The 27,851-nt window shown below is 42.0% G+C and overlaps 2 protein-coding genes and 2 pseudogenes across 2 annotated transcripts in view; 2 read left to right on the forward strand and 2 right to left on the reverse strand.

Annotated features, from left to right (window-relative positions):
- LOC144628268 (protocadherin Fat 4-like) overlaps positions 1-27,851 on the reverse strand; it is a 59,178-nt gene that overhangs the window by 29,014 nt on the left and 2,313 nt on the right. The window contains exons 2-10 of the mRNA XM_078486336.1: positions 27,460-27,711; positions 25,855-26,037; positions 24,861-25,118; positions 23,263-23,982; positions 20,512-22,520; positions 18,543-18,747; positions 11,759-14,098; positions 8,888-10,690; positions 7,897-8,183 (exon numbers count right to left, since the gene is read on the reverse strand). Of these exons, the coding sequence (XP_078342462.1) occupies positions 7,897-8,183; positions 8,888-10,690; positions 11,759-14,098; positions 18,543-18,747; positions 20,512-22,520; positions 23,263-23,982; positions 24,861-25,118; positions 25,855-26,037; positions 27,460-27,711 (8,057 nt within the window). The remainder of the gene's footprint in view (positions 1-7,896; positions 8,184-8,887; positions 10,691-11,758; positions 14,099-18,542; positions 18,748-20,511; positions 22,521-23,262; positions 23,983-24,860; positions 25,119-25,854; positions 26,038-27,459; positions 27,712-27,851) is intronic.
- LOC144629369 (5S ribosomal RNA) lies at positions 2,702-2,817 on the reverse strand (annotated as a pseudogene).
- LOC144629368 (5S ribosomal RNA) lies at positions 2,933-3,052 on the forward strand (annotated as a pseudogene).
- On the forward strand, positions 15,612-16,716 carry LOC144628352 (adenosine receptor A2b-like). Its single transcript, XM_078486452.1, has one exon. The coding sequence runs from the start codon at positions 15,796-15,798 to the stop codon at positions 16,714-16,716; it is 921 nt and encodes a 306-aa protein (XP_078342578.1). The 5' UTR covers positions 15,612-15,795.

Below are 27,851 nucleotides of genomic sequence, written 5' to 3' on the forward strand. Positions count from 1 at the left end.
CTGGAATGTTTTCAAGATTGCATTATTACTTAATGACATAATGGTCTCAATTTATAAAAATATATTTCGCACAATACAAATAAACGATCGAACTAGACGTCTAGAAAATATAAATTTGTAACTCTTAGCAAAGTGCAGCCTTTTCGCAATACTTAATAAAGGTGGGGTTTTTACCTGAAGACCAATTTTTCCAACGCTTTAGGTGGCTGACGCATTTCAGTATTTTCCAGCCCTTACACTTTAATGGAACAGTATACAACTCCTAATCAGGTAACTACTATTGTCAAGAAAATGATCACAACTTATTGACCAATGATTAGGTATTTGTTTCATACCATTACTGTAATAGCAACTGGTGAAGAATAGTAGTACTGACCCAAAGTATAAGGGCTGGAAAACACTGAAAACCTTTTCAGCCGCGTTTCAAGGAATCCAAAAAAGCTTTACTTATCCGGACGTATACAAAACATGGACCCGGGTCCATGGACCACCCCTGTGGACCCGGTCCATGGACCACCTTGTGGACCCGGTCCATGGACCACCCCTGTGGACCACCCCTAATTTTCGAAAGAAAATCAAAGTGTAGAATGGGGACAGGGTATAAATTTATGGCAGGTACTAAAACACAAAACAACGAAATGAAACCACCGAAAAGACCGAAACAAAATTAGCGAAACCACCGAAACGACCAAAACCAAACGCCGGAAAGGGTTGAAACAAGCGAAATGAAACAAAATCACTAAAACCCATTACCATTAGCGAAAGCTAACCGTAAACAGGCTAACCTGAGCATTATTCAGGCTAACCGAAGTGCTATTTAGGCTAACTGGAGTGGCCAACCGGAGTGGAAGGCATGGAAGGTGCTCTCCGGTTTTAGGCTGAATAGCACTCTGGTCAGCCTAACTAACACTCTGGTTAGCCTGTTTACGGTTAGCTTTCAATAATGGTAAAGGTTTTGCTTGTTTCGGTGATTTTGTCTTGTTGTCTATGCCACTCTTTCGGCCGTTTCGGTTGTTTCGGCAGTTTCGTTTTGATCGTTTTGGTGGTCTACCTTTTTTTGGTCGTTTCTTTTCGGTGGTTTCATTTCGTTGTTTTGTGTTTTAGTACCTGCCATCAATTTATACCCTGTCCCCATTCTACACTTTGATTTTCTTTCGAAAATTAGGGGTGGTCCACAGGGGTGGTCCATGGACCGGGTCCACAAGGTGGTCCATGGACCGGGTCCACAGGGGTGGTCCATGGACCCGGGTCCATGTTTTGTATACGTCCTGACTCGTGCTACGATCAAACTCGGTGTCCGTCCACCAATCTTTAACTTCAAATTCAAATTTTAAAATCACATTAAATCTCCAATATTTCTTATTTGTCTAAATTTTACTTATCCTTTGAGAAAAACTATCGCCTCCCAGACATCCCCCCAAATCGTCCAAAAATTAACAAAATACTGCAAAACAAATATATATGGGATAAGTAGGACGTATACAAAACATGGACCCGGGTCCATGGACCACCCCTGTGGACCCGGTCCATGGACCACCTTGTGGACCCGGTCCATGGACCACCCCTGTGGACCACCCCTAATTTTTGCAGTATTTTGTTAATTTTTGGACGATTTGGGGGGATGTCTGGGAGGCGATAGTTTTTCTCAAAGGATAAGTAAAATTTAGACAAATAAGAAATATTGGAGATTTAATGTGATTTTAAAATTTGAATTTGAATTAAAGATTGGTGGACGGACACGAGTTTGACTAGCACGAGTCAAGTTCGAGCCCGAGTCAACTTCGAGTCACGAGTCAACTTCGAGTCAAGTTTTTTTTTTTTTTGCAGTTTTTTTTTTTGCTGTGTGAAAATTATATACGTACCGGAGGTATAAGAACAGCAAGATTTGAGTCATTTGACCTCTTCTTTCAGTTTCACTGTCGATTGCGACAGTTTAGTCCTGCATTTGTTCGCAACTGCTTTTCAAACGTTCCTCGGCATTCATAATAGATTTTCCTCACAGATTCCTACCTGTATTAATTACAGACAGCTGAGGCAGAGGTTCCATTTCAACAAGAAAGCGTGAAAATTGACGTGAAGTTCAAAAATATTAGCCCTTCTTCAGCTTCTTGACTCGAGCGCCATCTTGTTTTATCCACAGGGATCCCATACAAGAAATGAAAGGGTGACCCTATTGGGCGGAATGGAGGAATGACGGAACGGCACGGCGGAATGGCGGAATATCCTTAAACGCGGAATGACGGAAAATCCTAAAACGCGGAATGACGGAATATCCTAAAACGCGGAATTGTGAAACATTAAAAAAAGAAGCAACAACAGCAACAAAAACAAACAAACAAAAGGACTGCTAACTTTCTCAGACGACGATTAAGGCTAAGAATGTCGCTAAGAATGATTCAGGTACTTTAACTTGTGGATATTCGTCGCTGTGACAGAAAAGCCAACTTGTTTACAGCGGCTGCTAGCAGTAGAAAACCAGAAAACAGTAAAGATAACCCATAGACGAAGGGTTCTTTATATATCTTCTTAATCCTTCGAAGGATACTCAAGTGATCGAGGGAGGATTTCGTTATTTTACAGAGTTCTTGTCCCGCTCGAGACAATGAACGTATAAAGCCGAAGTACGCTAACAAAGCCGTTAAAAAGGAAACGAAAGGGCCTGAAATTAACTGAGTTTGTACCGAGAAATTAAAAAAAAAAGGAAATCCACAACAAGGGGTTTCCAGATGGTCACCCATCCAAGTACTAACCCCGCCCAACAGAGCTTAACTTTGGCGATCAGACGAGAACCAGTGCTTTCCTTGTGGTATCAGTCCCAGACGAAGCAAAGACTTACAAGAGTCATGCAAATAAAGAACAGAAACACCTGGTTATAATGGATCTTTTGAACGATGATTTAAGTGGATTTACACTGTTATAAGCTGATTTACGCGCTCTTTCTGATACCACATGGAAAACAACGGTTCTCATCCGATCGCCAAAGTTAAGCCCTGTTGGGCGGGGTTAGTACTTGGATGGGTGACCATCTGGAAACCCCTTGTTGTGGATTTCCTTTTTTTTTAATTTCTCGGTACAAACTCAGTTAATTTCAGGCCCTTTCGTTTTCTTTTTAACGGCTTTGTTAGCGTACTTCGGCTTTATACGTTCATTGTCTCGAGCGGGACAAGAACTCTGTAAAATAACGAAATCCTCCCTCGATCACTTGAGTATCCTTCGAAGGATTAAGAAGATATATAAAGAACCCTTCGTCTATGGGTTATCTTTACTGTTTTCTGGTTTTCTACTGCTAGCAGCCGCTGTAAACAAGTTGGCTTTTCTGTCACAGCGACGAATATCCACAAGTTAAAGTACCTGAATCATTCTTAGCGACATTCTTAGCCTTAATCGTCGTCTGAGAAAGTTAGCAGTCCTTTTGTTTGTTTGTTTTTGTTGCTGTTGTTGCTTCTTTTTTTAATGTTTCACAATTCCGCGTTTTAGGATATTCCGTCATTCCGCGTTTTAGGATTTTCCGTCATTCCGCGTTTAAGGATATTCCGCCATTCCGCCGTGCCGTTCCGTCATTCCTCCATTCCGCCCAATAGGGTCACCCTTTCATTTCTTGTATGGGATCCCTGTGGATAAAACAAGATGGCGCTCGAGTCAAGAAGCTGAAGAAGGGCTAATATTTTTGAACTTCACGTCAATTTTCACGCTTTCTTGTTGAAATGGAACCTCTGCCTCAGCTGTCTGTAATTAAGACAGGTAGGAATCTGTGAGGAAAATCTATTATGAATGCCGAGGAACGTTTGAAAAGCAGTTGCGAACAAATGCAGGACTAAACTGTCGCAATCGACAGTGAAACTGAAAGAAGAGGTCAAATGACTCAAATCTTGCTGTTCTTATACCTCCGGTACGTATATAATTTTCACACAGCAATTAAAAATAAAACTGCAAAAAAAAAAGAAATTTAACTTGACTCGAAGTTGACTCGTGACTCGAAGTTGACTCGGGCTCGAACTTGACTCGTGCTACGATCAAACTCGACGGACACCAAACAGTCTCCTGACAACCCGGAGTGCTCTTGCGAGGGGGTCAACTGTTTGGAGGTGTTTCCATTCTTTTCTTCAATCCCTTCTTTAAATCTCTTAAAGTTCCATTCAAATTCAGGTAGAAACCCACCTTAAATTTTGTTCTTGTGAGAAAACAACAGAAGTCAAAGGTTGCGTGATATAACCAAGCATGGATTTTAATTCTCCCTCCCTTTCCATCTCCTTAGCCTTTCACCCCCACCTGTCCCTCCCTTTCTACTCTCATTCAATTTAGTGTTTGTTTACATTTCCTAACCAATTCAGTATCGTACTAATCTGTGCCAAGCAATCAGATAATAACAGATCTCCCATACCAAGACCTTAAGTATAAACAGCTAATAAAACAAAACATACTTGATAATAATTCTCTGAGGTTATACACCTTGCAGTATTAACGTACTAACGAACTTGATAACAAACCCCATGTCGTACTAAGGATTTTTACTGATCAACATAGAAAATAAGTTCACAATGGTTTTGTTCCCAAAACGTTTTTTACTGTACATAGGGTCTGTATATTGACCTGTAACTTGTATACCGTATTGAAAAATTCAGAACGAACCGACTTCTGCCCGCTACCATGATATCATGTTGAAAAATTAGCTCGTTCGAAACCGTAGCAAAATCGTTTGAGACAGACAAGATACAGCCGTTTACTGGCAGTCTTTGAAAATCCTGAATTTCGTCAAAATGAGCCAAAATAAAGTTTTAAAATTTCCTTTATCAAAATGGTTCTTATCTTTTTATTCAATTCTATGAACTGCTTTTATGCAGTACTGTCCACAAAGATTTCAATTTCCTCAAAGTTTCGGGACAAATGGATACAAAATATTTCGTGCAGAATGTAATTTGATTAAGCGAATGTTTTCACGTCTATAAATACTTCAAGCAGTGAATGAAAAACCGTTTTGTTTTCATCGATGAGAACCACTTTCAAATAGTTAATGCATAAAAAATAACAATCAGATCAGAATGCAATAATTATTAATGTAAGGTCTCGCTATTATGTCTCGGCAGAGATACTTCTTTTTTGCAAGTTCAAATGTATGCAAATTTCGTGTGAAATGTAATTCGATTCCATTGTCTTGTTTACAAACTCTTTCTTAAGAAAGTTGTATTTTCGTGAATAAAACCCATTGGCCTGTTTTGTTTTCCTGATCATGTTTGTCTGTGAGTTTTACAAAACATGTGGTCTTTTTTTCGGAACTTAAAGTTGTACAAAAATTCCTATTTTGAACACAGATGTCAATTCCGGAATTTCTCATCTAAAATTCAATTGGTATTTAATTATAATTATTCGAAGTTTTCATTTTCAAGTCATCTTTTCATTCGATAGCTTTACTGATCTCGTAAAAAAATTCCATTCAAGTTCACACCAATACTGTACATTGCCAATGTTTTGCTGACGTCTTGAGAAGTGTCTTACTAACGTCACTAGTCAAATCTAAAATATATCCAAAACATGTTGTGCAAACATTCTACTCTTTGTGACAGGCGACTTTGACGCCCAACTGTGCGGAAATGAAAATCGACATACTTCTTGCTAAATATATAAAAAATAGTTTTAAAGTGGAGTCCGCCTCAAAAAAATGTACCGCCAGATCACACTGCTATTTGTAGAAACCAGCAAAGCGTCTAGTTTCAAAGTTTCCCACAAAAACATTGCGTGAAATGAATGACGTTACCCCTTTTATTTACAAAAATAGCTTCAACTTGTCAAAGCAACTACAGTTTCACAATGGTGATTATTAGTACTTTACCCCTTAAGCTTTTTTCTCTGTCCTCCCGCTGAAGCAAAGAAGAGAACCAGATTGCAGATTAGCCCAAAAGTCGACTCAGTGTTCCTACAACGATTTACTGTCAAAACTGAAATGAAATCGATTGGCCCAGGCTATCCCCGTCATTTTTACCCGACAGGAGACTATCGTCTAGGACGACCAAAGGGTAAACTATAAATCGGCCACGCCCGATTAATAATGCAACTTCCGAACTTGGATCAACGACAAAAAAGGCGAGGCTGGCTATTTCTACAGAAGTTTACCGTGAATTTTCGGCGGAAAAATAGCTCGTATTAAGCTAGGGGCACCCAACAGACCGTTTCGGTGAATATCTGTTCGGAAGACCTATAATCGTCTACGATTTTGGGATTAAAGTGTAATGAAAAACTGAATATTTCTTTAGCTCAAACTTTCGTGACATGGGAAAAGTAATGCCTGCTGTTTTCGGAGAGAGAAAAATGTTGTTTTGGGTACGAAAAAAGGCCAGCTACGATTTTCGAGAAGGCAACAGCGGCTCGTAAATTCGGTTAATAATATTTTGTTTCCTAACATTTTCTGAAGTTTGAATGTCTAGCTAGAGTATCCGAAAAGATACACTTTTCTTTGCGTTTACCATATCGTAAAATCGGGGTTCCACCATAGTCGTGCCAAACTTTCGCCGAAGTGTTGAAGTGATTCTTCAATTTTTGTGTCTTTTTTGGATGCTATGCGTTGAGTGGAGTTAACTGAAGCGTGAAAAGTTCAAAAAGATTTGTAATGACAAATCTTTGTAAAAGTTGGCTGATTTTTATTCTTGGTTCATAATTAATTTTCCGAGTTCAGTGGCTCATAGCCACTTTGATTTGTTGTTGTTGTTGGGTCTTGTTGGGCAAAGGATGGCTAAGAAATGTACAAAGATGAAAAAGGCAAGTGCAGAGCTATTGTACTGCTAATTAAGAGGAAATCCGCCAGGACTTCGAGTATTTATTGGACAAAATTATGTACCAAAACTATTTACACCTGATTGCAAGCTTTTGTGTTACTGCTTCAAATATCTTATCGAAAGAAATCTTTTCTAACAACACCAAACATCGAAAACAAATTTCGAAGTTCCACTGAATTCTCATGAATCGCTTAAAAGATGTGAGCTTTTGCCCATAGCTTGTGAACTTTGAATATCATTTTCTCAGACTCTGACAAGAAATTGTTGTACCAGAATTATTTCCACCTTATTGCAAACTTTTTTGTTACTGCTTCAAATATCTTATCAAAAGAAATCTTTTCTAACAACACCAAACATCGAAAACAAATTTCGAAGTTCCGCTGAATTCCACTGAATCGCTTAAGACGAATTTCCAAAATGGCTACACGTGAGATTTTGCCTATACCTTGTGAACTTTGAAATTCATTTTCTCAGACTCTGATAAGAAATTGTTGTTGGTGTTATCACGGATAATTACTTACATCTTTACCTTTTATTAAGGGTAGGAAATAACGCAATAGGATTTAAATTATTCTGGTACTTGATTTTTGTCCAACTTTAATAAATATTACTCGACTTCCTAGTGGATTCCGTCTTAAACGTTTTGCCTGGGTCGTTTAGTTGCTGCATTTGAAAGAAAATAATTCCCTCAGTTTTATTTGCATGATTTTAGCGCTGCGATACTTTGTTCTTAGGCTTATCGCACGAAATACGCTGTAACGCTTGTTTCGAGAGTAATCTGGAAAGGTGAGTCCAGAGTACTTTTCGACGACATTTAGCTGAAAAAAGAATATATCTAAACACACGTAGGTACGGCACCAATTGTAGGCTTCCGTAGCTAAAGCGTATAGTTCAGTGTCTGACAGTAACAAAAGTTGTTTAACGAAACCGCAAAAACAAGCGGGAAGTTTAAATTTGGCCGCTACTATTTTACCATTTTGCGGCAAGGAATACCTAACTAAGTAGGGTGATACAAACCTTATGATACTAACTTTGCTATTCATTGTGTCTGTCTGCATAACAATGCACTGACTTTCATCTAAAAATGAGATTTTTATGCACGCTTAGGGAATATAACTGGTCAACAAACCTCTCCATTTGAACTGATATCCAAGTCAGGACATGAAACGCTTAACACTGAAGTAGAAACAGCCACGCTTTCCGCTATTGAGGCTGCGTACACGGCCTCTCCACATACGGGACTGTTATCATTGAAGTCACTGACACTGATGTTAACAGTAGCCAATGAGTTGCGACGCCCAGAATCCGTAGCGCTGATAGTAAAGGAATAAACGTCCTGAGATTCACGGTCCAGAAGAGCATTGGTGGAAATAACTCCAGTGTTCTCATTAACAGTGAAGTTGACACTGTCCGCACCTGTGTCAAAATAAAAATATCACAAGATCAAAACGAAAAGGCAAACCAAAGGAACAAGGACGGCTAAAATTGAGAAAGATTGAGATGGATTCCTAGTTTCTCTACGTAATATAGAAAACTTCGCGTTTTAACGATAAACTTAAGAAATTTATGTTAAATTTACAATATTCCTCCTTTTTTTTAAAAAAAACTCAAGAATTAACAATAAAAAGTGGAAATATTTACAGGACGCATCAGCATCAATGGCGAGGCCAAATGAAACTGTTTAAGTCGTTAAAACACAAATTTTAGTTTTCCTTACCATTTATTGAAAAGAGACTTTGTTGCCGGAACAAATTTTGCCCCTCGGAAGCAAGAAAATGTTTTTGCCTCAGGTCTTAAACATTTTTGCTTCCCGGACAGAAATTTTGCTCCTGAAACATATGTTTCTCAGTTTAGCCGCCACGAAAGCAGCGTTCAAACGTTTTCCTAATTAAGCCACCTAGACACTTATATTCCACCAATAGGAGTGAATGAGGATGAATGAAACATGACAAGAAACAATGTTTCTGCAACGATGTTTCGTAGTTTAGCCATGCCTTTACAGAGCCATTGGCATAATGCCTATAACAATAGACGCATGTTTGCTCTGCGGACCTATTAAATTATTCTTACGCCACGACAGTATATAGTGTCCCAAACAAACAGTCGACAAAAAACCTCACCTGACAAAGCGTACGTAACAGCATCTCCAAGATCCGCGTCACTCGCTATTATCCTCACAACACTCGTACCAGGACTAACGTCCTCAGACACATTAGCACTGAACGACGCACTGCTGAACACTGGATCATTATCAACCTCGTTAATCACCGTAATTATTATAGTGGTCGTGCCTGTGTTATTAAAGCTGTCTGTTGCTGTAAGAGTCAGCGAGTAGCCTTGAACTGACTCGTAGTCAATATCACTTCCGGTTTGTATCAACCCGCTGCTCGTTACGGTGAAGTGTGAACTGTTGGTACCCGATAGCGCGTACGCCAGCGAGCTGTCAGCGGCATCTCCGTCCGAGGCCGTCACGGTCATGACAGAGGAACCAATCACGACGTTTTCTGTCACGTGACCGTTGTAAGAAGCGCTGTTGAATGAAGGCACTTCATCATTAAGATCGGTGACTGTAATTGTGAAACTAGACAGCGTTTTACCGTCGTTTCCGTCATCCGCTTGCACAGTAAGGACATAAGAAGGGGTTTCTTCGTAATCGAGATCCACAGCAGTGCTCACAACGCCATTTACACTGTTTATAGTAAAATCAGAAGTGGTTATTCCAACGAAAGAGTACACAATGCTATCACCATCTTGATCGCTGGCAGAGACTTGCAAGACACTGACAGAAGATGCGGTGCCTTCGTTTACTGTCAAAGAATAAGATGCATTTGAAAACACTGGAGGGTCGTTCACATCACTGACTGTTATTGTCAGAGGGGTAGTGACGGTCGTTGTGCCGTCCGAAACTGAGATAGTCAAAGAGTATGAAGTGCAGCTTTCAAAGTTGATTTCGCTGGTGGTAGATATGATGCCTGTGTTAGAGATCGCAAAGTCAGAGCTGTTTGTTCCAGATAGTGTATAGGTAAGAGTGGAATTAACGTCTTGATCCGTAGCGGAGGTTTGAGTAACTAGTGTACCAATGTCAATGTTTTCATGGATATCTGCGCTGAATGGAGAATTTATAAACGAAGGTACGTCATTTATATCGATGACTTCCACGGTGAGAGTCGTAACGTTAACACCACCTTCTGAATCGGAAACAGTGAGCGTTAAAACATAAATCGCTACATCTTCATAGTTCAGGGCTTGGGTTAAAGTAACAAGACCGGTCAATGAGTGGATCGTGAAGTGTGAGCTTCGTGATCCTGAAAGCGTGAAATGTAGTGTGTCGTTATCGGGATCGGTAGCGTTCACCGTGAAAGCCAAAGCGGAGATATCGTTTTCGTTAATTTGTACTGAATACGGCGCGTCTGAAAAAGTCGGTGAATCGTTGGCGTCAGTGATGGTGATGGTCAGCGGTTGACTCACTGTCATGCTGCCGTCGCTAACGCTCACGGTTAGCGAATAGTAGTTCAGGACTTCGTAGTCCAGTTCGTGCGCGGTCAAAATCAACCCGGTAGATGAAGAGATCTGGAAATAAGAGCTGTTAGTTCCTGATAGCGCGTAAACGAGTGTATCGTTACTATCTTGGTCGGTAGCTGTGATTTGAAGCACACTGGCACTGACAGGGAGATTTTCACTGACCGAGGTGCTAAAGGGAGTGCCCTGGAAATCAGGTGTGTCGTTCCCATCATTCACGTTCACAGTCAGACTTGTTGTGGCCAGTCCACCGCGGCTATCCTTGACCTGGACTGTCAAAATGATCTGGGAATCTTGTTCATAGTCTAATGCCTCCGTAAGGCTGATTACACCCGTGTTTGAGTGAATGGAGAAGTAGCTGCTACCAGCACCGTACAGTGAAAAGGTGAGCGTGTCTGCTGGACCTGGTAAAGAAAATTCGATAATAGAAAATGATTAATGTGTTGGATTTTATTCTCATCCCCAGAGCCGCCCACACAGCGGTCAAACGCAGCGCGCGTGCGCAGTTACTGTGCAATTCCCGCCAAACTTCTCCATACAAAGTCTTAAATTTTCCGAAAACTTTCGCTTTAAAGCCAAAAGTTAACGCCGCCCCTGGAAAGTTAAGGTTTATACGCCGCTTATGGACTGGAAATTTGATAATTCATCTCCACTGAGTGTCCCAGCTTGAACTGTTCTTTCACCGTACCATTTCTTTAACAATTTCCTACAAAAGTTTGCACACTTTCGAGACAAATTCTCAGAAAAGTTCGAGGCGCCGAAAACCGGAGGTGACGTCATTTTTGCGTTTGACCGCTGTGTGAGAGCCGCCAGTCCTCTTAGCCGGGGAAGCCTTAGCAGGAGGAAAAGGTGTCTCTGGGGACACATAATTTGATTGCTAGATTTTAACAAACGTTTTAACCATTTAGAAATCCGTTTGTTACCAGATAGTTAAAAACGGTTGAGTTGATTGCCTTAAGGCCGATTTACACGGTACGATTTTGTCGCATGCGATATGCTTGCGACATGCTTACGACAGGCCTACGACACGAATTGTGTCGTGTAAATCAAACCTACAACTCGCTTACGACTGTCGTAGGCTTGTCGTAAGCTTGTCGCATGCGACAAAATCGTACCGTGTAAATCAGCCTTTAAATTCCCATTACTAAAATCTAGCCAATCAAACCATGTGTTTCAAGAGCCACCTTTTCCTCGTGCAAAGGCCTCGCCAGATAAGAGGGGCAGGTAATTCTGGGGACGAGAATAGTTGGATTTCGACTTGAGCCGTCCGGGTTCGAGTCTCGCCTGTTCAGACGCATTGTAATGTGCTCTTGGGAAAGACAGATAACTCTCACAGAACGATATTGCGCTCAAGTTATGCACACAAGTTATCATGTCTAAGGAGAAACAAACATTTGATTTCAATCCCCCAAAAAATGATTGGCGATCTTTCAGTCCTCAAACAAGCGAGAAAGAATCAAAATACGACTCACCGCTGTCCACGTCTACAGCAGTCACATTGACCACCGCAGCGCTGGCATCGTTTTCGTCAACACTGACCGTGTACGGAGCATTGGTAAACTGGGGCGAGTCGTTGGTATCCACAACATTGACTGTTAAAGTTGTGTTCACACTTGCTGTGCCATCAGAGACAGTTATGACGAGAGTATAAGATGAAAAAGTCTCATAATCGAGTACCTGAGTTGTTGTTATGATACCAGCGGCGGAAATTGCAAAATGGTTACTGTTTGTTCCTGATAAAGCAAATGTCAAAGTATCGCTGCTATCCTCGTCAAAAATAGCCACTTCATAAACTGTGCTTCCGGCATTCAAACTTTCTTCTATGCTTGTGGTGTAAGGAGCACCTAAAAACACAGGCGGATCGTTTTGATTGACAGCTATGACAGTGAGTGACGCTGCAGCCACGCCTCCTATCCCATCAGACACTCGCACCGTCAGCGAGTAAAGCGCCTGCACTTCATAGTTCAGCGGTGCGTTTAAGGTTATGCGCCCAGTAGCGGAGTTGATGAGAAAGTCATCACTTCCGGTTCCGCTTAAGGTATAGGTAATATTGTTGCCATCGGGATCTGTTGCATTGACGTCAATCACCGCTGCCGTGACGTCATTCTCGACAACAGTGACGTTGGCGGGTAGGTTGGTGACGTAAGGTGCATCATTGATGTTTGTAACAGAGATTGTTAAGCTTGTAGTGATATTAACAGTTCCGTCGCTAACGCTGACGACCAGAGAGTAGGAGCTTATTGTTTCGTAGTCCAGTTCTTGTGTAGTCTCAACAAGACCGGAAGACGAGTGAATCTGGAAATGTCCGCTATTTGTTCCTGAAAGGCTGTAACTCAAAGCATCACCATCTGCATCGATAGCGGCAATTTTAATGACGTCAATTCCGCTAGGAAGATTCTCGCTGACCGTGGAAGAGTAAGGCGTGCCAAGAAACTGGGGAGAGTCGTTAACATCCGAGACAGTGACAGTCAGAGAAGTGGTCGCGACTCCGCCATTATTGTCAGACACACGGACAGTTAGAGTATAAAGTGACGTTATTTCGTAGTCCAATGCTGTTGTCAAGGTAACCACTCCAGACGTTGAGTGTAACGAAAACAATTCGCTACCAGACCCCAAGAGGAGAAAGTTTAAGGTGTCTGCAGTGTCTTGGTCAGTGGCGCTTACTGTGAGCAGGGAGCTGGTAGTTGTGTTTTCAGCGACAGTGATGGCATAAGGCGCGGCTACAAAGCTAGGGACGTCATTCTTATCAGTGATGCTAATAGTAGCAGCTTGTGTTACTGTGTCTGTACCATCCGAGACTGAAACTGTTAAGGAATAAGAGCTAACTGACTCGTAGTCAAGGGCAACAGCAGTGGTGATGATACCAGTGTTAGAAGCGATGCTGAAATCCGAGCTGTTAGTTCCAGAGAGGCTGTATGTCAGAGTATCTGAAGAATCGTCATCAATGGCGGATGCTTGTAACACTATTGTACCTATAGGTACATCTTCATCCAGCGACACACTGTACTGAGTCCCAATAAAGCTTGGGCTATCATTCTCATCGGAAACGGTAACAGTCAAAGAAGATGTCGCTTGCCCTCCGTTTCCATCACGAACGATCACGCTAAGAACATAACTGGACTTCCGTTCATAATCCAACGCCGTGTTCAACGAAACCAACCCAGTAGATGACAGGATGGAAAAATCGCCGCTGCCTACCCCCGACAGGAAAAATGTCAGTGTGTCACCGCTGTCCGCATCGCTGGCGCTGATAGTGTACACAACAGCGCTGGCATTGTTCTCGGCTACTGTGACTGTGTAAGGGGCATTGTCAAAAACTGGCGCGTCGTTTGTGTCTCGTACAGTGATTGTTAAAGCTTCTGTTACAGTAGCCGTGCTGTCAGAAACAGAGATGTTTAAAGAATAGGTGTTAACCGTCTCATAGTCTAAAACTTGGTTTGTTGTTATGAGCCCAGTCGATGAAACAGTGAAGTGGCCAGAATTCGTGCCCGCGATGCTAAAGGTCAGTGAGTCACTCGCGTCTTGGTCAGTCGCAGTATGCTTGAAGACTGTGGAACCGCTGACCAGGTTTTCATCGACTTGAGCCGTAAATGGTGCGCTAACGAAGGTGGGGCCGTCATTTTGATTGACAACTGTCACATTGAGTGTGGTTTGAGCCATACCGCCGTTTGTGTCAGAAGCAGTGACAGTTAAGAGATAGGACGAGAGAGATTCATAGTCCAGCGCCTGCCTTAATGACACAATACCGCTGGTTGGATGGATGGAGAAGTCAGCGCTTCCTGGGCCCGAGAGTAGAAAAGTGATGGAGTCACCTAGAAATAAGGGCAAATACTCAGTTAATTTCTACAGTCTGAGAAAGGAGTGTTGTTTTAGGTAAGTTAACAAAAAATAAATAAATAAATAAATTTTGTTTACCGAGGGTTACCCATGGCAGTTTTGTTACTGACAAACCTGTGGCCCTCAGATTCCTGATCGAATTGGAATTTAGAAGTGTTGGCTTTTGTGGAGGGAGGATAACCGCGAGCAACCCGGGAAAAACCCTCGGAGCGAGGACGATTACCAACAACAAACTCAACCCACGTGTGACGCCAGTTCCGGAATTTGAACCCGGGCCACGCTGGTGGGAGGCGAGTGCTCTCACCACTGCGCCATCAACCGAAGATTCTCCGTTTCTTATTGTCCAGACAAGTATATAAGCGTCGAGTTCTCTCAAGAACCATCTATCCTCCACGGACAGAGCTCTCAAATAGTAAACAGGGAGAAAACTGGAAGCGAAGCGCGCGGGGGGAGGTTGGAAAGGCCTCTTTGGCTGACGAGTGGGACGAGTGGCTGACTCGTCCCCAGTCGTCTGTTGAGTCCGTCTTGAGCCGACTGCTGAACACGGAGGGAATCATGGAAAGGAAGAAGAGAAGCGAGAGCATTCTCGTCCCAATAGCCCTTTCGTTTCTCTTAGCCGGCTTGGCACGAGAAAACGGAGGGCTCTGGGGACACAGGATTTTTTAATTAATTCAAATTTTTTTGATTGGTTGTTTGGAACAAAGAATTCCTAAACGGGAGTCGAAAACGTAACGACCATCTCATACATTCTTTTGAAACGTCGTGACTGCATACATGAAGACCGGAAGTCCTAGAATCTAGGACTAGAAATCCTGTGTCCCCAGAGCCCGGCCTTCGTTTCCTCGTGCCAAGGCTCAGCCGGCTAAGAGAAACGAAAGGGCTATGGGGACGAGAATGAAGCGAGAGAGACTTTCCTCCTTCCCATCATCCTTCGCGTCTTGCAATTTTCGCATAAGAGACTACTGGGGACGAGTCAGCCTCTATGGATTACTTTGCTAGCAGGTGTCTCATAGGTATCTAATATCGATTAAACATTTTAAATAAACGTCTTTTTAAGACGCTTCTTATGACGTTTTATTAATATGGTTTTTTTCTATTGCTCGTAACCAAAGATAACAAAAAATACACATGACGTTTTTCTTTACACAACGTTTTTGGTGCAAAACTACAGTTTATTCTAATCGATCATATTTCCTAAGCTCAAATAATTTTTTTTTCGCTGGGCTGTTTGCCTGTAATCTGGCGTTATAAAGCTTTTACCAGAAATTCAAATCGGTGCAAATTTTAGACGCCTGCACGAGTAGTTACAGATGGTTTGCATTGTTTTTAATATTACCTGTGACTGACAACTACAACAGTTCGGCTGAAGACTACAACTTTCATTCGCTGTTTAAAGAAAACAATTACAAGAAGTCTTGGTTTTATTCAAATTACTGATCGACAAAAATTCATCTTTATTCCGGGGACTGCCGGTAATCAAAATATCGGAGAGCGCAAGTTCTGTAAATATTTTACAAAACTTTGATGATCTTTAACGTTTTATGATGATTTCTAATCAGGAAATGTTTTGGGCAAGTAACGCCGAGATCTGAAGAAACCGCCGGCTTTCTTGGTGAAGAAATTTGAAAAAGAATTCTCCAGTGTCTCAGAAAGACCTCTACGAGTCGATAACATGACGAATTTGAGTTGTGGAACATTACTGCAAATTTCGCCCACAATCTCCGAAGTTAAAAACCTTTATTCGACCTACATCGCTAACTGTGTCATAAACAGTTTTCTATCCTACACAGCTATCATGTTGAACATTGTAACAATCCACGCGATACGAAAAGATTCGTCGTTGCCAAAACCTTTGAAAACACTGCTCCTGAGTCTTGCAGTTTCTGATGCTGGTGTTGGTTTACAAGGCGAACCATTTTACATCTCGCTTTTAGTAAGATGGTCACAGCGAAACATTCCAAACTGCGTGGCCTTCCACGGTTTTTTCTTCCCTGTAAGACTGTTTGCTATAGCTTCGTACTTTACTGTTGTGGCCATAAGTGTAGACAGATTCTTGGCTATTCATCTTCATCTCAGATATCAGGAACTTGTGACTCACAAGCGTGTTGTTGCTGTGGTAATTTCAATATGGCTGTTTAGCTTATTCGTTTCTTTAATGCATTTTTCTCAACCTCGAGTTATTTCTATAATTGTCCCCCTTATTGGAGTTGCCTGCCTCCTTGCTACAACAATAGTCTATTGGAGGATTTATTTAGTTTTACAACGCCATAAAAACGAAATTCAAGCCCTCCAAATACAAGAAGTGCAGCAAGAAGCACAGAATGGCAACATGGTGAATTTTGCGAGCCTTAGAAAATCTGCTGTATGTTTATTTTACGTATATCTCGTGTTTTTGGCTTGTTATTTGCCTCGTGTTATCATTTTGGTGGCCGCTACCGTCCAAGGCCCCGGTATCACTGTGAAGAGGTTTGCAATTTACTCGTGGACTTTGATATTTCTTAATTCTTCTTTAAACCCTGTGGTTTATTGCTGGAAGATGAGGCACATTCGGCACGCTATCATGAACATACTGCGAAACAGCATACAACGATAGAGAAATTAATATTGCCGGCTAAGCACACTGAAAAATTTAAACCTAGCAATGAGCCTCTGACCTTCATAATATCACGATTCTGTACTTTTAGCAGTTGTCGCTGCTTGTAGAGAACCAAGCTAGATCAGTTACTTACATTTGGACTCTAGTTTAAATTTAAAACGCTCAGATAAGTCGCGGAGGGAGTGCTTTAAGGAGGCTCGACGTAGTTTTTTTAGCCGAAGGGTGGTTGTTTTGAAAATTAAAATTATCTAGGAAGCCAATGTTCGATTTTTGCCAAAATACACCATAATGATCACATATGACCAAATTTTAATTTTTTACCCGTCACTTTGTCACAAAGGTTACCATAGCAACCATTGACGTTTTCTTTTGTTCTCAAACAAGCTTGATTTTCTTGAAATCTAGATTGACTCTTGGTATTCATTTTTTGATATGTTCAAGTATAGTAGATTGACTACCTGTACACAAAATTTTAGGAAAATCTGTAAGAGCGTTTTGGAGTAAATCAAGAATGAAGTTTTTGGTATTTTCTTATAATTTCCTACAATCGGCAGTCGATATATTTTAACAAATTAAAGCAAAAAGTCTTTCGCTTTTAGTTAATGGTCTTTGATGGTGTAAGTATTTATATTTCAGTGAGAAAAACTGTGCTCAAATAATACGAAACAATTTTAAAGACCCTTTTTATATTAAAACGGTATTTTTCTGAAAATTTCATTCTTGATTTACTTGAAAACGCTCTTACAAATTTTTCTAAAATTTCGTCAACAGTTAGTCAATCTACTAAACTTTAACATATCAAAAAATAAACACCAAGAGTCAATCTGGATTTCGAGAAAATCAAGCTTGTTTGAGAACAAAAGAAAACGTCAATCGTTGCTATGGTAACCTTTGTGACTTAGTGACGGATAAAAAATTAAAATTTGGTCATATTTGATCATTATGGTGTATTTTGGCAAAAATCGAACATTAGCTTCCTAGATAATTTTAATTTTCAAAACAACCACCCTTCGGCTAAAAAAACTACATCGAGCCTCCTTAAACACTGAAAACAAACAAACACTACAAGATGCGCAACCTCAAGAGGAAAAAGTCTTTATGTCTCCTCAGCCCTCTCAAATTTCAGCAAAAAGGCTTATTTCCTCGATTCTCTTTCGTCGAGTTCTCAAAAGACCAGTCCTTGAACTATAGTATGGCCTTATTTGACACCGATTAGTTCACCGATCGTTTTCTAAAAACCAGCGAATATCACTGAAATGAGAATGCACTTTAAATTCGTTTCTCATCATGATCTAGCTGGTTTCGAGCAGATTGTAGATTATTCAGATATGCTAAAACAAAGACGTAAACTTGAATTCATAAAACTGCTCTCAAAGGCTTCAAATGGCAGGCGAAAAAAAAAAACAGAAAAGCAAGCATAAACAATGTGTATATTTTTCTAGTTCATTGCATTATTGTAAGATATTGTGTACCAACATCAGCTGGGCTAGCATTAATCTGTATAATGCCAGAAGAATCCCAAGGAATACAAAGACAAGTGAGCCCCTCCCCAGGGGTTTCAGGGAACAAGGGAACATGGCCGTAAAATAATTGGGAACAAGGGAACAAAAGGAAAATAAAGCTGGGGACACGGGAACGAAAGCTGTGCTTCTGCCATTTTAGGAAACAGGGATCACAAAAAGCGACAAAATACTTTTAGGGAAAAAGGGAACACAAGGAATTTTTTTTGTGGAACAAGGGAACATGGACCACCCCCACCCCCCATCCCCCTGGGAGGGGCTCACAAGTTACTGCATGTAAAGCCTTCCTGTTTTTGAACTAACCTGAATCTTGATCCGAAGCGCTGACTGTATAAACTGCGCCTGCAACCTCGTTTTCATTCACGCTCACACTATAAGGTGCGTCAGTGAATGACGGAGCATCATTGACGTCCCGGATACTGATGGTCAGCGGCTGAGAGACTGTCGTCGAGCCATCGGTGACATTAACAGTCAGCGAGTAAGAGCTGGTTGTTTCATAATCCAGGGACTGGGAACAAGACAAAAGATACGCGAATAGATTAGTATCAATAAATTAAATTATAAAGTAAATTATGTAGAGATAAATTATGATAAAGATGAAATGTTGGAATCGAACCCATGGCCTCCCAGATACCGGCTGGTTGGGCGCTCTTACCTAGTAAATGACCTTTTCTCTAACCTAGTAAGAGCTAACCAACTCACCACGAGTGTCTCGTAGCTTAGTTGGTTTATTATAGAGCACCCAATCGACATCTGGGAGGCCATGGGTTCGATTCTCGTTGAGGAATCAGATTTTTTCTTTGTCCCACGGTCGCCGTAACATTTCATCTTTATCATTTATTCACCGAGCTACAAATCTACCATCCCTCATTATTTATTACACATACCATGCTTTTGACATTGTTGAGCTTGCAGTTGCAGGACGCGTGTAACATTTTAACCTAGTAAATGGCCAAGCTCACCACGAATCTTTCGTAGCTCATGATAAGTTTATAAGAGTGCCCAACCAGTATCTGGGAGGCCAGAGGGTTCGTTCCCGTCGGGGGCTCAGATTTTTTCTTTGTTCTACGCTCACATAACATTTTATCTTTATCATTTATTCACCGAGCTACAAATCTGCCATCTCTCGTTAGAAATAAATTATGTTGATTTGCAGAGCCTGAAGTTACATTTTACTTCAGTCTATTAACTATAAAGGAGATACAAAAAGTGTCTAGCAGTTTTAAAACATGCAACTGTACGTGTTGTAGTTGGGATGACTTTAGTAAACTGTACACAATAGATGCCATCGCCATCAACTGATACTTGTTTGCCCTATTAACTTTTAGCTACTTTTTTATAAAGGATAATGAAGATTAAATGGCAAGATAAGACTAGTAATAGAGAGCTACTGGAAAGGGCTAACATGGAGAGGTTGAGTGAAGAGGTAAAAAGAAGGAGATGGCGATTCATTGGACACATCCTCAGACAACAACCTGACAATGACTGTGTTACAGCCCTGACATGGACCCCACAGGGAAAGAGAAAGAGAGGCAGGCCAAAAACAACCTGGCGGCGCACAGTAGAAAAGGAGAGGTCCAATGCAGGGTGGCAGTCCTGGAGAGAGGTGCGCACTGCAGCGCAAGACAGGAATCGATGGAGAGCACATGTGGAGGCCCTATGCGCCAACTTGGCGCCAGGGGACAGGTGAAGGTGAAGGTGACTTTTTTATACAGCTCAAAGACTGCAGTAAAGTCTGCGTTTGGGCCTTGTGGCCAATAGGGTGAAGCTTATCCCGGTTTCAGTAGCATGAAGTGACTAGAAGTGTTTCTAATCCTCCCTGTTTTGGATGCTAGTCCATCGCAGGAATACCTCCCAGCTTTAAATTCGCCGGTACCTATTTATACACCTGGGCCCAGTTGTTCAAAGGGCAGATAGCGCTATCCGCTGAATAAATCACTACCCAGTGGATAGCGTAGCATGTTTTGTTAGCATTTATCCACTAAATAGCGATTTATCCAGTGGATAGCGTTATCCGCCCTTCGAACAACTGGACCCTGGATGGAGAGAGGCACTATGAGAGTAAAGCGTCTTGCCCAAGAACGCAACGCAGTGACCCGGCCAGGGCTCGAGCGCGGACCGCTCGATACGGAGTTCAGCGCGCTAACCGTTAGGCCACCGCGTCTCCCTTGATAAACGAGTAAAAGTTGATAATAAAGAGTTCTAACTCATACAGATAGAAAATAGTTCAGAAAATAGTTTAACACCAAAACCTCTCAAACATAACGCATACCTGGCTCGTTGTTATGATCCCAGTAGCTGATCCAATACTAAAATCACTGCTGCCAATCAAACTAAACGTCAGCGAATCACCGTCCTGATCAGACGCCGTTAAAACCAACACAGTGCTTCCAATGGCAGCATTTTCACTGACGCTTGTGCTGTACGGCGTGCCCAAGAAAGCTGCGTCGTCATTTTGATTGACAACGTCAATATACAGTGACGTAGTTGCCACTCCCCCATTTCCGTCACTTGCCCGGACTGTTAGCGTGTAACCGCTGACAGTTTCATAATTTAGCGCGTCAGCTAAGGACACGACTCCAGTGCTGGCGTGGACTGAGAAGAACTCACTTCCTACTCCATATAAGCTGAACGAAATTGCATCACCGTCGTCGTCCATAGCGCTTACTGTAAAAACGTTTCCGTTGTTGACGTTTTCATTCACGCTCACGTTGTAAGGCGCGTTAGAGAACGCTGGAGCGTCGTTAGCGTCATCAACACCGATGGTTATCCCTTCAGTAACTGTCACGCTACCGTCTGATACGGACACCGTCAGTGAATAAGAATTGATATTTTCCCTGTCGAGCTCTTGCGCCGTGGTGATAACACCCGTATTTGAGCCGATATTAAAGTGATTGTTATTGGTCCCGGACAGACTATATGTAAGTGTATCTGAAGGATCTTGATCGCTGGCGACAACTTTTATCACCGTGGTCCCCACGGGGAGATTTTCTCCGATGTTTACACTGTATGGCGTGCTGAGGAACTGGGGCGAGTCATTCTGATCGACAACTGTCAAGTTCAAGCTTGTTGTAGCCACGCCCCCGTTAGAATCACTGGCCCTGACAGTAAGATAGTACGCGGGTGTGGTCTCGAAATCCAGAGCACGTGTTAACGTGACCACGCCCGTGGTTGGATTGAGCGAAAAGTCAGTACTTCCGGTTCCGGTTAGTGTAAACGTCACAGAATAGCCACTGTCTTCATCCGAAGCGCTTACTGTATAAACAGCGGCTGCTGCGTCGTTTTCAACCACGCTTGCCGTGTACGGAGCGCCAGTGAAAGTAGGCGCGTCGTTGGTGTCAATCACGGTGATTGACAGCGCTTCTGTCGCAGACGCTGTGCCGTCAGTTACAGTGACAGTAAGTGTGTACGAGCCCACAGTTTCGTAGTCCAGCAGTTGCGTAGTCGTTACCAGGCCTGTGGACGAGGAGATAGCAAAATGACTGCTGTTTGTTCCGGTGAGAGAGTAAGTCAACGAATCACCGCTGTCTTCATCTGTTGCAGTCACTTGTATAACACTGGTTCCTGTTTGAAGATTTTCAGCGATACCAACAGTATATGGTGTCGTTAGAAAACTCGGAGTTTCGTTCAAATCGTTGACTGTTACGTTAAGATTAGTTGCATCGCTTCCACCATTGCCATCGAGAACTAAAATTGACAGAAAATACGACGATGTAGATTCGTAGTCGAGAGCGCGCGAGAGAGTTACAACGCCAGTGGAAGAATCTAATACAAAATCAGCAGAACCTGAGCCCGAGAGGAAAAACGACAAGCTGTCAGCGGTATCCTCGTCGGATGCACTGACGGTGTACACGGCTGCGCCTGCGTCGTTTTCATCAACCGCTGCTGAGTAAGGCGCGTCAGTAAACGCGGGCTCATCATTCTTGTTATTGACAGTTATTGTCAAGGATGTTGTGACAGTAACGGTTCCATCGTTCACTGAGACTGTAAGCGAATATGATGTTACAGTTTCATAGTCTAAGCTTTTTGCAGTGCTAATAAGACCAGAACTGCTTGAAATCGCAAAGTCAGCATTATTTGTACCCGAGAGACTGTACGTTAGCGTGTCTCCGCTGTCATCATCTATCGCGGACGCTGTGAGTAAGGTGAATCCGCTTGAAAGTCCTTCATCAATGGCAGCAGTGTATGGTGCACCAAGGAATTCTGGGGAATCGTTGGCGTCAGTGACAGTGATTGTGAGACTTGTGGAGGCGCGGCCGCCTTTTCCGTCAGAGACGTGCACTGTGGAGGGAGGGACAAGTATGAAATAAATTTAAACATAGAGGTGAACGTCTTTTGTAAGCTTAGGTGTCTAACATGAAGCAGCTAGGCCCCAATTGTTCAGAGGATAACGCTATCCAGGGGAAAGCGTAGATTGACGGTCAGTGTGGATAGCGGTATCCAACCTTTAAACAGACTCGGGAGTATTGCAGCTCCCCTAAAATGGATGCTAGTCCATTGCTAGTAGGTAAACCTAAAGTATTTTTAGCTAGTGTTCTGACCACTCTAAATAAAGTGTTGTATTGAATTGTATTGTATTGTATTGTATTGCATTGCATTGCATTGTATTGTATTGTATTGTATTGTATTGTATTGTATTGTATTGTATTGTATTGTATTGTATTGTATTGTATTGTATTGTTACATTTATTAATTTCAAATGAGACTGGGTATTTCCTTTATATTCATAACATACCAATTTACTTTCTGAAAATGATGAAAAATAACAAATAGCAAAATGCTGTAAGGTTGAAACTACATTTTTCAAAAACTATTGCATGACATATAACATCATGCAAAATGTCAGGTTTTTTTCGTTGCTTACTCTAACTCTCTATCAATAAAATTGGCTAGAGGTCGAGCAAACAAAATAAGAACTACAAGAACCTTACTTTTATATTAAAAGGTGGTAAGAAGTTCAAGTAAATGAACTGCCCTTCTATAAAAAAAAAGGCTCAGACATTTCTATATTATATCAACTTACCAGTCATGGAATAACTAGTCGTATCCTCGTAGTTCAATGCCTGACTCGTTGTTACAATTCCCGTATTAGAGTCAATCGTGAAATGCGTCACACCGGCTCCTGACAAGGTGTATGTCAGCGAATCGCCATCTTGATCAGTCGCGTTCACATCGTAAACACTCGCCCCAACCGAAACATCTTCGGAGACACTCGTGGAGTACGGAGAGCTCGGTAACGTGGGTGCGTCGTTTTTATCCAGAACGCTTATAGCGACAAACTTTGAAACGCTCGCTGAACCGTCGGAAAACGTCACCGTCAAATTATAACTGTCTTGTGTTTCGTAATCCAGAGTGACTCCCGACTTGATACGAATCATTCCCGAGTTAAGAATCTCGAAATCGGAGCTGCCCGACAAGCTAAACAATATACCGTGACCATCTTCGTCGGAGGCTCCCGTTTTCAGCACGTTCGTCCCGCTCGGCTCGTCTTCGGCTATAGTCGCCGAGTAGGAGCTACTGAGAGAGACTGGCGCGTCATTCTGATTGGTCACCGTAACTGTCAAAGATGTTGATGTCACGCTGCCGTTACCGTAGCCGTTACCATCCGATGCCGTGACAGTGAGTGAGTAAGAAGAGCGTGACTCGTAGTTTAGCGCGTTGCTAAGGGTGACCACACCGCTGGACGGGTGGATCGTGAAGTCCGAGCTTTTAGGGCCTGATAGCGAAAAGGTGACTGTGTCTCCTGAAATATGAATTAAAATGATGTGGGGTCAGTTTTTTGTTACCCATACGGATCACGAGTCCCAAGCATATTTTGAGTGGACGAGGACATAACATTGAGCCCGCAATTGCCATTTCCAGGTCAGTAACGTTGCTTAGTAACATGATATGTTCTCATGATTACGATTAGAGACTCTTTCGCCTTGTTGACGGATCAATTTTTGAACTCCATTCACATTAATCCAGAAATAAAAAAGATCGAAGTTTTGTTAAATTCTCTTTTAAAGGTCGTTTTCTCTGACAGTGGAGTTTAATTTAACATTAGTCAAGGACAAAACCGAAGGACAAAAAGTATAAACAGAAAACCTCACTGAAAAGTTAAAAAACTGTAATCTTTATTCTCGTTAACCCTGGATAGTGCTTTGAACAACTAGTTGTTGAACTCTAGCTTTTTAAGGAATAGAAGGTGGCGCGAAATAATTTGGGAGAATTCGAAAGTTTATGCAAACCCTGTAATTATAGCTTTATTTAAAACTAAATGACCGATCAGTGAAGTCCAGAAAGGAAGAGACAGGTATAAACCGGTGATCAGTACGATTTTGGATTCAGTGTTTTTAGTTTTCAGTTAGGTTTTCTGTTTGTATTTTCTGTCCTCCAGTTTTGACGTCGACTAATCTCAAACTCCAGCAACATAGCGATGAAAAACACTTTTATACAATAAAAATTAAAACTTCGATCAAGTTTTAATCCTGGATTAGTATTAATAAAGCCAACAAAAATTACATCCAGTGAAACGTCATATCCGTGTTTTCATGCACAGCCCGATGCAAGATACAGCCAATCCGAGCGCGCGCAGTATCTGAGTTATTCTATAAAACAATAATGTCACAGTTGAGTTACCTGAGTCTGGGTCGCTAGCAGCAACCGTCACAACACTCGCCGCCGCGTCATTCTCCGCAACCGTAGCCGAATACGGTGCGCCGATAAACGAGGGGGGTTCGTTAGCATCCGTGATTGAAATAACAACTGCTGTGGTGTCAGTCAGTGAGCCAGAGTCTGACGCTGTGAGGGTTAAAGAATAGCTGGCAGTTGTCTCAAAGTCAAGGCTTCCGGCGACTTCTATTATTCCGTTGCTAAGCACATTAAACAGCGATGAACCTGAAAGGAAAGGAAGATCTTATTATTTTTCAACTTATACAATAGAGATGTCCATCAGGAGATACCATTGGTAAAATCTGCATTCAGGTCAAGAAGTGGCCTACGCAAGCTTATCTGAAAGATTGCTCAAACTGTTCGCCGGTAACAATTTTTTCTCCTTGGTAAAGAGAGGCGTTGTAAGAAGAAAGTGTCTTGCCCAACAGACGTTTGGCCACCCGGTTGCAATACAATGCAAAATGGTGGTTGTTGTTGGATCAAGTTTGAACATAGTCACATATTCTCGCAACATATTTCCATGTTGAATGACTTTGTGCTCGTTTGGCCACGTTCGAACAAAATTGTTGTGCTGTGGCATACGCACTAGTTCGATTTGCTATTACAATGCGCCATCCAGCATGTTGCAACATATTGCAACAATGTAGCCAAACGTGTGCAATATGGTGTGCACAACGATGTTGTGCCATGTTGCGTTGAAATGTTGCGCACGATTAGCCAGCCCCTTCTGGAAATCTCGCAACACGATCCAACAATGGATGCTGCACTGTGTTGCGTTAACATGCTGTCTGCGTTAATTGGAAATGCTGCCTGCGTCTCCCGCAGTGTCAGTATGAGTGATTAGATTCTTAATCCGTCTCAATCTTCCCCAATCTAAGTCTTGTTCATAATTAAAGACGCAAAAACACTTATTTAAATATTGCCACATAGCTCCTTTAACCAAGTTTCATTGAAATCTCACCCGAGCCCGAGAGGCTGTAGGTCAGCGTATCACCGCTATCAGGATCTGTAGCAGTTATAGTAATGATATCCACTCCATTAGCGCTGTTTTCCGCGATTTCACCGCTGTACGAAGACAACGTAAAGCTTGGGGCTTCGTTTACATCGTTCACTGTGATCGTCACGCTTGCTGTGTCTGTTTCACCTGCAGGACGAATAGAACACGACCATGAGATTTGGAAATAGTACTTATACCTAATCGTACCTTTTTGGTACGCTTCGGCGGCATATCAGGCGAGTTTGATTGAGCCATGGTTCGTATTTTGGCGAGACGTAGTCGAGCCAAAATACCCATGGCGAGACCAAACGAGCCTGATATGCCATCGAAGCGTACCAAAAAGGTACGATTAGGTATTTACCGTACCCAAATTCAGAATTTAGCGAAAAATTTCAGTCTGAATGTTCCAGTACTCGTCGGCAAACATCGCGTAATTGGCGAGCGCGCTCAAATTTAGTTTTGGTTGGAAAGTTTTTACTTCTTCTACTAACGGTAAACACCAGCTAATTTAAATTACGAGGCTCTGTTTTATTGGTAAAAACCTCTTTTCAATTCATCGTACGTTAACACTACTTTATTTGAAAGTGTCCACGATATGGTGGCATATCAGGTCAGTGACTTGATATCGTAGGATATCAGGACAGTAGATCGCGCTTCTGATTGGCTACTTGCGAATTTGGGTACGGTAATTTCTAGTACCAAGTGGTATCATGAACTGCTGTACTGAAATCAAGACACTGCAAAATGCGATATTGCCAAGAAAAGAAAGAATATATGACAAATTGGCTTGAAGTCAAATTTAGGATGTTTACAACTTAGAGAGGAACGCTACGGAAGTTTGAATATAGAAAAGTTTCAAGGGTTAGAGAGTTTTTTATGGATGAGGGGTAAGCATAGCCTGAATTTCAGACATATTCTCTGGTCGCTTACTCGCGAGAAGGACTTCCTTGGAAGAAAGCGACCAGACAAGACATCTGAAATTCAGGCTAGGTGTTGGCATACAAAGACTCACAGTTTTCCATTTTTTTTCCTTGTGACTTTTCGAATATTCAAATTCTCACAGGTTATTATTTTCTGGCTAATATTCTCACACTCTTTTCGTGCTCAGCAATTTTCTAATAACAACTGTCTTTCTAAAATAGATCGATCTTCAGACAGCTTCTAAGAAAAAAATTACATTAGTGCTTTGCCTAATGGCCACGTGTTTATCGGCTATTTTCGTTTTAGCCCAAACGGGATTTCACGTCGGACGATTAGATCATGTACCCAATTGTAACGCAACAGTAACACCGCAAAGTTGTTCCAGAATTTAAACTGGACCCAGAAGCCTGAAGCGACCACTGATTTAAGAGATAGGGTTATTGCTTGGGTCGTTTAACGTCTGTTAAGTGAGCCAATGACACCTCGTTCAGACAACTACGTGTTCGCCCTAAATTTAATGTTCCAAAGATGCGACTTTAGAAAACATGCTTCTGAGTTTGACACGACTTTTGAAACACACCTATTAGTGCCAGTTTAAATTCTTCTACTTTTGTCACTATTGACGCCATCACGCAATCCCATGCTTACCTACGGCCTCAGCCTGGACTGTGAGCGAGTAAGAGTTCTGTGATTCAAAGTCGATAGTCAGACCATTAGTTAACACGCTAGTACCATCACCACTCAGTTTAAACGGTCCCGCTGAGCTTATTATGGAGTATGTGATGTTATCTCCATCGCTGTCTGTTGCTGACAGGGTGATTCCGCTGACTGTAGTGTCCGTGGGCACATTTTCACTGACCGTGCCGCTGTAGGAGCTGGGACTGAACACGGGAGCGGCACCTGAGCAGGAGAAATGTAGATTGAAAAGAGAAACGTTTGTGATAAAGCCGTGGTACGAACGAAGAGGGCAAGACTTGCAGCATGAGTCCTTTACAGATTTATCCCCCCTTTTGAGGGTCTTAATGGGAAGGGAAGTTTTG

Source organism: Oculina patagonica, chromosome 10 (assembly GCF_052425735.1).
Source record: "Oculina patagonica isolate OP01 chromosome 10, crgOcupat, whole genome shotgun sequence".
NCBI lineage: Eukaryota > Metazoa > Cnidaria > Anthozoa > Scleractinia > Oculinidae > Oculina > Oculina patagonica.